Raw genomic sequence first — 14,234 nt, forward strand, 5'->3', positions numbered from 1 at the left:
CTTTCATGCCCGGGAGAACTGAAGAGTTAGTATAAGGAGACTGGCTTGCCTGAGTCCCTTTCCAGCTGGTGCTGGTTTTACTCATTTATTGTCTCAAAGTTGGCAGGTTTTATAAGATCTCAGCTTCCCCTCCTCCCCCCATCCCAACATTATTTCACTTTCATTTGTTTTCTTATTCTTGGTAAGGTATGGCTGCATCACTAATTCTGCCTCTTCGATTCTTGTTCAGACTCTCTCCTTGGCAGCGTATGAATTTACAAGGACGGTGAGTTCCTGTTGTCCAGCTTCAGTTTTGATTCTTTGCACCATTTCCCTTAGCAAGAGGAATCAAACTAAATAACACTCTGTCAAATACAATCGTGAGATGGCGAAACTGCTCTCTGGATAAGAGGTTTGAGGCTTCAGGGGAAGTAAAATCTAAAGGCAATGGAGTAGGGAACAGTTTATTGGGAAAGTTAGTGAGATATTTTGGGGTTGCTTTAGGCTTAACTCAGCCAAATCATTTAATCGTGTTTTAGTCTGCTACTGCCATGCTTGTTACCAAAGCAAATATCTAGGGCAGTTATGTTAAATGGGGACAGGTCAAAACTTCACTGCTGGGAGGATTTTCACACTTAACTTCTGATATTTTTCTAGTCTCTGCAGAACTCCCAACACATTTTTTCATATAATATATTCCTGCTGTGCCCATCTGGATGTGGGTGGAGACATTGAAAAACATCTGCATGTCAGACACATGTGTGGGCAACATTTACCCAGTTACTCAGCTGGCTTTGGGGCCCTGCCTCTCCTTGTTTTTTTTTTAATTGGTGCAGATCTGCTTTTTTTTTTCCTACCAGAATGCAGAACAGGGTGTTACTTGTGTCACTACCTGAAATGGTTACAGTGATAGTTTTCCTAATATGGAGTAATGTGTTTGGACAATAAATACACGCATCACTCAAAAAATCTGGAGTCCTAAGGAGCAGCCTGAGTAGTTCTGTCCTAGGCTGTCACAATTAGGTCAAAGATGATGTAAATCCTGCAGTGAACTTTCCATTTAGTGTCAGCAAGTTGTTTGTGTTCCAAAAAAGGCAGACACTACACTATGCTTTGTAGCATATGGCATAAATTTAGCTGACATCAGAACACATCCCATATGTCAAGTGGAGTGCCATCAACCTCTGCCATACTAGTTCTTTTCTGTCATGTGTCATGATATGACAAGCAGGTAATTCACTCACCACTAAAGCACTCTTACAATTGATGTAAATATCTGTCAGAGTTTTCATTGAAAAAAGTTTTTGTAAGATTTTGGAAGACTATTGCACTTTTTTTTTAATGAGCTTTACTCACGTTTAAGACTTAAAATCGTAGCAGATTATTAATCTTTCTGAATCTTCACTCTTTTTATTCTGAGAGTTGCTTTCTTAAAGTGCTAATTTAAGGTGTTCTGTGTACTTGCCCTTTGGGTACCTGTAGATGCATCTTTTTGCCTGTAAATGTGTTAAAGGACTGCCCAAGATGCACAGGAGGTTTGGTGTTTAGATACTTAGAAAGGAATGTTTCCTTTTCATCCAGTGTTACTGCAGATGTAAAGCTGTGTTTCTCACACATGTTAGTCAAGAGTAGTTAATTCTTCAATAGCAGTTAAAAAGCACCTTTTTTTTCAAAATGAACATTTACAATCTTTTTTTAACATTTAAAAAAATAAGAAAAAAATGTCTACATTGACTTTTCTTCCTTTTTAGTCTTCAAACCTCAAGTAACTTATTCATGGGAAGAATTGATTTCAAGGCAGCTATGTGTTAAGTCAGCCTTTATGCCGAACCCGGCATTCTTTCCTGGGTACTGTTAATAAGCGAACACATGGAGTAAAGTACGTTTTGGAGCGTGGAGGAATCCCCGTGTAGAGATGTGTACTCTGCCTACATATTACTGCAGGCACCAGAGTTGGCAGGCTGGACCTTATCCAGAGAGACTATGGGAGTTACTCATGTAGGTCCAACAAAACTTTCTGGCTCTCAGAGCTATGTGTCAAAATCTTCACATGACTACACACACATGTGACAAATGTCATAAAACTGAGGAGAGTGGGGAGCTCCAGCTGCAATTCAGCTGGGAAATGTTGGTGGCTCTCCAGAAGTTCCACTGAAGGATGGGGCCATGCTGAGCATGGGTTACCACATCCTACGTAACCGGCTAGCCTCAGTGGGTTGGTTTCCTTGCCCAGTGGAGGCTCTTGGTGCTGCCCAAGCCAGCAGACCATGTAGCCATACTCCAAGGGCTGCACTTGCTCCTCTCATAGTGTCACAGTCCGCCCCGATACAGTGGTTCCCTTGTGATGACATTGTTGGCAACTCAGAGGTGTGCTTTTCCTGCAGGTAGTAATAGGATACTCTCAGACACTGAAAAGGTCTTTTGGAATCATGTGGTTTTATTTTGCAGCTGCCCACTTCTGCTAGAAACTGATGTCTCTTCGCAGATCTTGTCTTATTCTCCCTCGTACTGTTCCTTGTGGAGAAATACTTCCATAGGGATTTCTCACTGTCTAAGTTTATCCTCGCTTCTCAGATAAGTAGTGGATTTTTTCTGATCTCCAGTTTCTTATCTATATTTCTTTTTTCCTAAGTGATTCTCAGCTAAATTTTGTTTTGTTTTAGCGAGCTTTGTACAAATGTGATTTTACTTCCCAGTCCGTCAAGGTCCTAAAGCATGTGAAGCAGGGATAGTAGAAAAACTCAGGATTTGGGTGTTGTCTTGAGCTAGATCCTTAGTAACCTTCAGATCCTCTGGTGCTTACTTCACCTTCACATAACAAGGCAGACTTGGCTGGACCCAGCCAGAAAAGCAGCAAAGTAATCTGATTCCATATATTGATTTCTTTTTTGAAAGCATTCTCACAAACAGGAAGCACAGTGGGAGTTTGTGTCCTATCCTCTGAGCATATGGATTTTTTAAAATGGAGACCGTGGGGGAAAGGATACTTGCTTCCCTACTGTGGGTGGTCCTATACTCTCTTAGCTGCTCTAGCATGTGACAGATCTTGTAGTAAGCATTAAATGCTTTAGAAACACTTTGTTTTATTTGATGGAAATGAATTCACAGAATTACGGAACACTCTTTAGCCTCTTGCCTTCAGATATCAAATGTTTGCAGAAATATGTGGAAAGTCTTTTTAGGAGCCCTTTAGTATGCAATGAATTTTACGCACTGTTTTTTTTTATCTTCTGGAATTTTTTTTTTATTGCTTTACATTCTTTTCCTCTGCATGGATGGCTGGGGAATTTGAACATCATGGTGTGTCTCCTCGTACCTATCATTCTGCCTTATTTTATGCCTCTGTTCTGAGGTTTGCATTTTAACACATTTTGCTTTTACTCCCTGCTTTCTCATCTATGAACAACTGAAAATCCTGACACAGAGGAAATTTTCTTCCTCCTGCCACCACTAATACCCATTCAACTTGGATTGCTGCTTCACTTGCTGTGAAGTGATGGGCTGGGACATTTACTGTTAGTCAGAGTACATACCCAAGGTCCCTGGAGGGGCTGTATTCTGTTTATTAACATGCTGAGGCCCGTGTCGCCTTGTCTGGGCTGCTACTGACCTGTGCTGGCTCGATTGCAGAGATGTGAGAATCTGTGCCACAATCAGGCCTTTGTTAGGCTGAGCTTCGACATAACTGAAGAGTTATGAGACAGGACCATGTGAGGACAGAATCATGTCTCAGACCAAGTTAAATCTTCAATGAGGATAAACCAGAGTTTGAAAGTGATGCTTGAAAGCTAATATTCCACACTACTTTTAAAAGTAACTAAAAAAAAACGGGGGGGGAAGTGACTTTCTTAATTGGAGGGATATTTCTGGTATCTCTGCTTGTCAGAATCAATTACTTGTAGATGATGAGCATGGGAAAGAGACAGTGGGAGTTTTTTCTTTAGATTCTCTCTAGGGACATGTTTTATCTCTGTAGAAATAAAGTGCAAGCTGAAGTTATCACAAAGCAAAGGATTTGAGCAGAGATTGCAAAGTAAATGAATGACAGCGGGGCGAAGATACATGGAAAATATTGACTAAGACAGAGCAGGATTTTCACATGACACATTTTATACTCATGCTTTTATTACCATAAATTCCCATAGCCATATTTAAAATTATTTGTTGTGTGAATGCAGACATTCCTAACGTCTGCCTGTACTGTGATTTTGTGCTAACACAAGAGCAGGAGAAAATGCAGCAAATAGCTGACATTGATGCAGTAAGATCTGTGTACTGCGATAGCACATGCAACTGCGCAGTAAAATACAGCCTTAATTTCTGAGTTTTGGATTTTGTGGTGTGTCTGTGTAGAAATAGAAATCCTTTTTCTCTGACCAAGACCCTGAGGATTTTAATTTTCCATATTGAGAGTGATTCTAATAAACTGCCGTAGAGATTTATCTTTTTGAGCATGTAAAGATTTTTTACTGTTTTCTTCTTTTACTAGTAAATGTTGAAATAAAACATCTGCACTTTCTTAGTCAAGTTACGAGGCTTGGAGAAGATATTTTTGCCAGAAATAATTCTGAGGTTATCTTGTATTTTGTGCAATGCTGATAACTTTTAAAAGTATGTAGATGTTTTTGTTCCATTTTTATCTTAGTTCCGATCTCTTGTAAGGCTGAAATAAATAGCTTGGTTATAACAACTCAAGTACTACCATCCTGGTGGCAGGGCAGTCCCATCACTTCATTGGATCTGTTTAGTGTAATAATCTACTTTCATTGTATGTTTTTCACATCTTGACAAATTTCATTGGCAGGGAAAACCCAATTGCACCTAGCGCACATAGTCTTTACCACCCTTCATCACATGAGTGGTCCAACCAATACAGGATTCACTTACTGAGACATTGCTATAACAGAGCTGTTGCTAGCCAATTTTAAAACAAAAACTACTGGGCAACATGAACTGGGACAACTACAGACTGTTCATCCCTTGAGGAAAAGGATCTTCTGCATAATAAATCTATCACATTCTTATGAAGGAGTATAATTAGCATCTCCATTTGTGCGTTCTGCAGTGCAGTTCCTTGCTCAGCAGAAACGTATTTCTTTTACATTTTAAGCATATTGGGCACTTCCCCTTAAATTATTTACTGTGTTTTCTGCTTTGGCTAGCAGTCTATTTCATGAGTACATATGGTTGTGCATCCTTTGAAATAGCCAGACAAATGAAAGCACACAAGTGTGAATGTACTCAGACTAGCCGTCATCTGGATTTCCCCAAGCATTGTGAGGTTTGCCCAGCAACTCTAGAAGGATGGTAATTCCGTCATATTGAGATGTTATCGAATTGATTTTCTCTTTTTATTTTATTAAACTGAATCACATTAATAAAGGGCATCGCTCCCTGACACTGAGCTGCCAGTCGCTCGAGTAAACATAGAATACTGAAAAACATGACTTAACTTACCATTTTAATGGAATCGCTGATAAATGAGAGTCTATATCAATCAATAATTTATTAGTCAAACTAGAAAATGATATAGCGTTTAACACATAAATTGCTGAATATTTAAATGGTCTGTCTGCTAAAGAGCTTAGTCTAAGACACAGTAGGCAGATAACGAATGGCACTAGTGCAACTTCAGTCTTAATGTTTCATAGAATTTATGTATCTGTCACAAATAAAAACAGCAGAGATTTATTCTTTTGTGGCCACTTCTATTAGGGGAACTCAGTATGTTTGTTTTTTCTGGCTGTACCTGGTTCTCTGGCTCCAGGGGACCATAGAATGGGGGGGAGCCCCTTTCTAAAGAGAAATATTGTATATAATGATATATATTGCTGTATATAATTTCATGCTTTTGATAGTAATAATGACACTTAACACTTGAATGGTGCTTATTATAAACAGATCTCTGGTTTTACTCATGTTTCACGTAAGTATTCTTCTTTTGTAGAGCATAGGTATATCTTCAGGTTCTTTATTTGAAGTATATCATCTTGAGTTGTTAGCATCCCAGAAACATGTTTTTATGATTGACATATAACATTTTTATAATTGACAACTCACCTCTGTAGAATGTGTTCTACAAAAAATGGTGTTGGGCCTGTTTTGAAAGAGAATGCCTGCAGCTGGAGGTGAGTGATCAGCTGAGGGAATAACAAAGTTAAGGAGGTCTAAAGTGATGGCCTAACAAACAAAAGTTGAAATTTCAAATCCTGATTCTGCATTGGCAAACCTAGTCCATGTTTGTATTTATGTTTATTAAGAGAAGACTCTGAACGGGATTTGGGATTTGCCAGGTTTTTTACTACAGTGCTTTTTTTGCCATGTTGGAATCTTAGTGAAAAATCTGTCCCCTTGCTGTCCTGTCCATTTTCTCATCATAGTTAATTATAAACATCTCCTTAAGACAGGAAGTTCCGTGAATTTAACAGATTATACTTTGACCTTCACAAATTGAAATTAACATGCTATATTAATTTCTTTGCTTAAGTCTAATTCCTCTGCTGAAAGCCTACTGAGTGAATAAGAGCTAAAGAAACAGCTGTGGGAGCTCCTGAGTGATTTTTGGATTCGTGTTTGCAAAAATATTTGTAACGTTCCATAGACACCACCTCTAACATATCACCAGCAATTTCATTTTTCTCTTTCATCTGTATTACTATATTTTATACCCTGAACTTTTGCTCTTCCTTTGCCTTTCTGAACTTATATGAACTATTCTAAGCATGCTACAAAATATTTAACACCAATCAGTATTGTCTTTCATAACAGCACTGGCATACTAACGTTTAGAAGTTTGAAGCAAATGAGCATCTGTTCACTGTTTAATCAGATGCTTTCTATCCTAGCTGCTTGTGATAAAACAGTATTATTCTTTTTCATATTTCTGTTTTCTTTGGGAGAACTCAGGCAAATAACATATTCAGGTTCTGTCCTAAAATAGCCATGGATCACACACCTGTTACGGAAAATAATCCCGCCATATACAAATTCATAGATACCCCATCATGGCTGTTTTATTAAATACAAAAGTACCCGTTTCCTCAATACCCTTTTTATATTAAATTTCCACTTGTTGTTCATTTTGTTACATACTGCTCAATATTCTCCCTGCTGTCTGAAGAGCTCACAACAGTCTTTACAATACTTGTATCATTGTTTTGAACAACGGTGTTTATGATTGCAGATTTCTTAACTTGACGGGGTCCCAATCCTTCCATTACAGTTTGATTATCACTTGTTTCTTTTATGCAGCCTGCGTTAAAATCACCTAATATAATTATTTCTGACTATGCCCTAAAAGCCTGCAGATGTTTTCCCAATCTGCCTGCAATATTTATAGCTGATCCCTTTGCTCTGTAAACAGTGAGCAATATGGGGTAAATTAACCCTAACGAATGCCTTAATTGTGAAAATCATCAGGCCGCTTTGGCTTGCTGAGATGGTGTGTGAGCTGAGGAAGGCTGTTGTCATATATCATTTTCTTGTCTTTGTTGCAGCTTTGCTTGCAAATACACGTGTACTCTCTTCAAAATGTTTCATCAAACACTGTGTTTTTCTAATAGTTGTTGGCTAAGATATGAATACCTTAAATTCATGATGTTTGGTGTCAAATACCACGTGTGTTCGAGACCTGATTTCCAAAGCTATACCGTGCAGCTTCCTGTTATTTTTGTGAGATCCATGGCTGTCCAGCTTCTCTGAGAAATACTGCTTCCTATCAGGGTTTTACAAACAGATAAAAAGGCTAACTCTAGACACTCAGGTTTGGAATACACCCCGCCCTAGTGCTGATCACCTCACACTAGTGTTCACTCATTAAGATTCCAGGGCAGCAACACTTGTTGAATTAGCTCTAAATTTGAGGCTTGTGACATTAAAATCTGCAGAATTTTTGGATGCTTCATGTTAACCAAAATCTGAAGTTCCATGCTCATTTCAGGCCTAAATTGTGATACTAATTTGAGTTATTTTCTAAGTTGTGTTCCAGGGTATCATTGCTTGCTACTCATATTCGCAAGAGGCGCTACAAACATAATCTCAGAAGGAAGTCCGCAGAGGGTGGATGCATCTAGCTGAACATACCACCTCTGCTGGCTTTTCCCACATCCAAGTCCCTTGTAGCTGGTACTCCTGTGTTATTTCTGTGACATTTGTGTATTATTAAAAAATTATATGAAACAGTCCTCTAAGGTATGCTGCTGTGCTCATTATCTTTTTTCTTACATGCCATGTAGGACACAATAGTGCGTTGTGTTTGCACAGTTGTATAATTTTTGTTATATGCAATGAGAGTTTGTTTTCATACTGTGTGTAATAGCTCAGTATGTATGTTTATTAATTATCATGTTGGGCTTTAAGGGGCTGGTGTTGCAACTGTTCTGCTTGCTCAAGACCCACCTCAAGACCCCACAGGCTTGCAGGGTCTGTAGCCTACAAATGCACAACAGTTTAAACTAATAAAAATAGACATTTCTCACACAGAGTATCACAATGTGCAGCTTAATTTTTCCTTTGGGAATTAATTGATGAGTGAATAAACATTCTTAATATTTGGAAAATGAGATTACACTATGAAATGGAAATGTGTTTGTGAGATCTGGAGAGAGATTACACTTGCAGTAGTTGTAACAATTTACCTCCGTGTACTAGTATTATCTTTATGTGAATAAATGCAGGAGAAGAAGTAGGGAGCAACAAATAAATACTTCAAAAGTCTCCCTAAGAGGAATATAGACTCTGTCAACTACTGTATGGTCCCCTTCATTGCACCATCTGAATGCTTCAGAACTCTTAGTAGATTTAGTCTTGCAACATCCCTGTGAGGTGAGGAATTGCAGTTATACCCTTTTCACAGATTGTAATCGAAAAGCAAAGGAGGTTTTCAAAGGTCAAAAAGAAAGTCTGTTGTGGAGCTGGGAATTGAAAGAGAGTTGTAAAGTCTAATGCCAGTGTGTCAAGCACTGAATTATTGTATCCATTGAAATTTTATCTGCTTTCTGATTCTCACAGCAGCCCAGTCAGCGTCTGTTTCTGAAATGGTGGTGTTTTCATTCATTTCTCAATGCTAATTGGTGACACAATGGGAAGATAAGGTTATTTAGAGTAATTTGTTTACAATCTTTTTCTTTTTGTTATTTTCTGGGTGTGTCAGGGATGAACCCAGAGCTAAAGTGAAAAAATATCTTCAAGCAAAAACATTTTAATCTTTAATCCAGTCCTAAATTATAGTACTGGAATTGTATATGTGTACATAGCTTCTATGTAGTAAATAAGCACCTGTTCTGAGATGGTCTGATTTGCCACACAAGTGTGTTACATTGTTTCATTTTCACAATTAAGTTTTTGTTAACACTTAACATTAACATTAAATCATTTCAGTTAAGCTGCTTATTTCTTTTAAAAATTAGTTATTTGCTGGGCTAAATAGGATGAAGATCTCCTTCAGCTGCAGGAATAAAAAAAAATTTCCTGCTGCTAATGTAGTTTTCCAAAGTAAATCTGAACCCGTTAGTAAGCAGATATCATTCTGTGCAGTATGTCTCTCAGCTGAAGTACCATAATAGTTAATGCAATTAACTGTCCTCCATAATGCCCTCCTCTTCAGAGACTGCAGGATGTAAGGAATTAGGAAAATAGGGGAAAGGGGTAGGAGTGGGAGTTGGGGCAGCTTTGCTGCCTTTTCTATACATGTATGAAACTTAGAGGCTACATTTCTCCATGTTTGGCAGTGGATGTGCGTGATTTGTGTGGTGTGTGTGTTAACTCAGAGACTGGAAGACACAACCCTGCCTCTTACGTGCGGACTCGATCCTCACCTCTCCAAGGGGATCGTGTGTCAGTTTTGGCATAGCACAGATGCAGTGGATCTTGGCAGCTAAGGCTGCCCTTTCCGAGCATTTTTATATAGGAAGAGGAGTGTGCTGGCCAATTTCAGAACTCTAGCACTGCTTTTAACCGTAAATTTCCAGAGTGCTTTCTATCCATTTGTCAGTTTGGAGTTTGGTTAAATATACATGTCCATGACGAATTAGCTGCACATCTCAGGGATGTGTGGCTATAAGAGGTATATAGGCTGACTTGAGAAAACTTGAAGCTACAGATTAGCTTTTTACCACATAGCTCAGCATTTGGTACTCCCTGCAAATTTCTTCTACAAAATGGTGAAGGGTAAGATAGGTGAGACCAAATACTGATCTCCCTTTCAACAGGAAGGTGCTTTTAGTCAATGTTATTTATTCTTCTTTGTCTTGCTGTTCCCACTCCCATGCTTCTTGTAGGGTGGTTTTTTCTGGAAACCCCAGAAAAATGCTTTCTCTCATTGGAGAGTTTTCAGCTGACAGTTTTTCAAAAACTTTGCTTTTGGAATTTTTGGCAGTGTTTAAATTTGGCTGTTTTTATAATAATAATTGGAAAGTTTTATAGATCGAGTCTCATATTCAGAAACAAAAAAAATCAAAAGGTGAGAACCGAATCATCCAAGTTTTTTAAAACCTGGTTAGCAAATGTATATGTGATTGACATTGATGTGAATGGCAAATAGGAGATTTACACGAATGCTGGTTAAATTTTGAATGTCCAAGACATTAGATTGTGAGCACTGCCCTCAGCTGCTTGTCTGTGAAGCTGAAGGCTGAGTGCCCTTTAAATATTTAACTTGCGTTATTTCATTGCATTAATCCTTTCTCAGACATAATTAAACAGGTGATGAAAAACAAATTGTAAATAACATAGTTGTCCCTTGTGTTGGAAGGAATAACGCTCAATGGTATTCATTCACGTAACTAGTGGGAAACTGATTCATGTATTTCCCATGCTTGAATAGCTTAATATGTCAATTGCTGTGGTTCATCGTTAAAATCATGGAAATGACAGTGTGCTTTTAAAATCCTAAATAGCAAGATATGCTTTGAAAGAATGAGGCCGGGTCATAAAATCAAAAGGATAACATAATAAATAAAATTCCAGAAACCTGAGCATGTCTACTACAGCTTTGCCCTCCTTCTGACTGTGGTGTTGATGTTGGCAGGCAGTAGGCTGTGATCGACAACTTGGGAGCAATGCCAAGGAAGACAACTGTGGAATCTGTGCAGGAGATGGTTCAACATGCAGGCTTGTGAGAGGACAAGCTAAGGCACATGTCTCACCAGAAAAAAGTAGGTTGCAAATTGATCCTATGATAATTTATCCTTGACTATGTTTTCTGCTTGTATATTAACATACATATTGCAGAGTATTAACCTTTTCACTATATACTTGTTTGCAGTTTTCCAAAGCTACTTATTCTAAAGTCTGTGCTAGATTAGTCTCTTGAAATTCCATGAGGGATACCACACATTAGGCTATAGCTAGGAAAGAATTCGAGATATGCATTTTTTTTATTATAGAGCTACTCAATTCATTCTATCAGGAATAACCATCAAGATGCACATCTTATTTTAGAGGGTATCCTCACGTTGCAATATATGTGATGCTGCAGCAATGTTTTTAAATCATGGAAACATCTTATAGATGGCTTTATGGAAATTGTGGCCTGTGATTGAAAGTGCCTGGTTTTCAACTTAACTTTGCTTTTTTTTTTTTTTTAAAAAAAAAAAAAAAAGTGTCTAAAGACAGTTGAACTTCAGAGGCAAGTTAACTACTTGCATGGTACAAAAAGCACAAGGTGAAAGGGAATAATACTTTCTTCTCTCTTTTTGTGTGTTTGGCTCAAATTTTGCTGTTCTTTCTCAAAATAATTAACATCTTACTGTGAGTAACTCTCTAGGTCTCAGTAGTAGTGAAGATATAAGAGAAGGAAGGTATCAGACCATTTACTGGAGTCTTAAGAGTCTGGCTGTTTTGATATCCAGGCAAGGTTTGTCACATAGAGGCTCACCTCCGACACTTGTGCTTTCCACACTAACAGATGATGCTCCCTGTAATGTCACAACATATCCCACATGTTTATCATGTGAGATAGTTGCCTCAGTTCTATTTTTTCTGTTTCTGAACTCGTAATGTGCATTTGTCACATGGAGATGGAGTCTTTGGGGTTTGTTACCTTCCTGCAGAGCCACAAGATGCAAGGGTGGTGATCTGGTGCTCTTAAAGTGAATACTCAAAGTTCAAGTGCAAGCAAGTATTTTTTTTTTTTTAATGGGTGAAGCACCTGCCTTTGACAGCTGCATATATGTTAGTACTGTTGTAGTTCAGCCTGCGAAGGTTTCAGTTGTGCCCTGATTTTGAAAGAGCTGTTGTATATTGAATCATGCTTAATTCTTTTTTCAGTACATGTAAATATTTCCATGGGTTTTTTTTAATACCACTGCTTGCAGTATGCTTCAATGCGGATGTAACTTGAAGTGCAATGTATGTTATCTTAATGCTTGTTACCTTGCAGTGTGACTACTTGTTTTATCTACAAAGTTTCATGTTAGGTTATCTTACACTGTGCAGGTGCATCATTTCTGTAATTCAATACATATGTAATCAAAACAATGGTAATTAAATGAAAAAGTAAATATTTTTGTGGCATCATCTTTTAAAGTCACAGAATAATTTTGCACAAGCCAAAGAGCCTTTTTTTTATGTACCGGATGCGCTGTCAGTGTCAGCCTTCGCCTTGCCTTTACTAGTGGCCTTTTTCGTGGACAGGAGCATGTAGCTCAGTAATTTATAAAGTTTTTCATCCTGAAACACTGAGCAGATGTCTTTAATGTTTACAATGAGCTAAAAAAGAGTTTTCATGGAGGGCCACTTTTTATTCACTATGTGAAATCAAATACTCAGAGCTTCTGGTCCGCACAGAGCAAGCACTTGTGAAGCAGTAAAGACTGGATATTATTTTTGTAGTATTGCCAAGTTGTATTTGCTTTGTGTTTCTATATATAAATATAGACATATAGGGATACATATACACAAAATATCTCTTCCCCTTTCTGATGTGGAGGTCAACTGGAACACAAAGGAATTGCATTGTCTATTCCAGTTTTACAGCAACAGAGATTCTCCTGGATAAGGACGATTCCTGGGGACCCTCTAGCTGGTTCTAAGGCAACCCAAACTAAGCTTGTTGGATTGGCAAATCTGGTTGGATAGTTCATGATAAGTGAAATAAAAAGATTCACATTTAATTGTTGCTTAGTATGTAAGTACAGTAAAGACAAAGTGGTAAAAGGGATCTGGTTTTGAAACTGTCATTTTGTGATGAAAATATTAATTTTACTTGTGGTATTCTGGCACAGGTAAGAGCTGGCTACAGCTGGCATCACTTGGTGGAAGGTGACCCATTGCCTTGACCAGGTCATGAAGAATACCCATGGTTCATTGTTTTCTGTCATAATTCAGTGGCTCTTGAGTTCTTTAAAATTAAAGATGAAGAAAGACTATTCTAGGGAAAGATGTCAGTTATGTCAAGTTTTGCTTTCATCGTACACTGCAGTCAGCTAGATTATATGAATGAATTACCATTCACATAAGCAAAACAGTACATATGCTGCTAAAAATCAGAACTTTTGATGATTTTCTTGGTATTGCGATAGTGCCAAAATCTTTTTTGGGTCAAGTTGTTCAGCACTACAGAAGTAGTTCTATAAAATCATCCTCTGTGTGAGTGAAATGTGGAAATAAAGCCACGCTTTCTTTGTGCTAATGTATCACTGAAGGGAGACACAATATCTTCCAAATAGTCATTTGAAAGCTTTCAGAATTAATGTTGAGAAGTAAAATATCAACACATGACAGACTTGTATTTAAGAGGGAGCTTGTAAGGTTGTGAGCAGGATGTAAATTTCATTGTGCAATGAGGCAAATTAAAGAATTGGAAGGAAAGCAAAAGCCAAAGGTTTTATTATGAAAAAAAAAAAGGAGACATAAGGGAAAATAAAAATGCCCAGTTATCTTGGTCCTTATTTTAAAAAAAGAAATTTAGGCATTGATAGCAAATGATTTCTCATAAAGGACTTACTTTGTTTTATTATCTTTTTTATATGTTTTTACATAAAATGAATGCCTTTGATCGGGAAGCACAACAGCACTGAAAGAAAGCTTACTGTTTTGCAAATATGAAATGAACTGTCATTTCAAAAGTTCTTTATTTTTTCCACTAACACTTAATTGCCTTTGAAAGACAAAGTAAGTTAGACTTCTGCCAGCAAGCCAGATTCTAACATTCTGGTAAAATGATTAAAGGTTTGACTAATGATATTCAAACAAAAAGTGTAATAGGTTGTAAAATGTACCATCCCATTGGGAAATGAGATATCACGGGCCTGATG

General features: G+C 37.8%; 1 protein-coding gene across 2 annotated transcripts in view; it reads left to right on the plus strand.

Moving 5' to 3' along the window:
• The window catches only part of ADAMTSL3 (ADAMTS like 3), a 186,486-nt gene that overhangs the window by 98,551 nt on the left and 73,701 nt on the right, over nt 1–14,234 (plus strand). For both annotated transcript variants that reach the window (XM_068410394.1, XM_068410395.1), the window contains exon 7: nt 11,006–11,132. In XM_068410394.1, the coding sequence (XP_068266495.1) occupies nt 11,006–11,132 (127 nt within the window). The remainder of the gene's footprint in view (nt 1–11,005; nt 11,133–14,234) is intronic.

The sequence above is a fragment of the Nyctibius grandis genome, chromosome 11 (genome assembly GCF_013368605.1).
Source record: "Nyctibius grandis isolate bNycGra1 chromosome 11, bNycGra1.pri, whole genome shotgun sequence".
Classification (NCBI taxonomy): domain Eukaryota; kingdom Metazoa; phylum Chordata; class Aves; order Nyctibiiformes; family Nyctibiidae; genus Nyctibius; species Nyctibius grandis.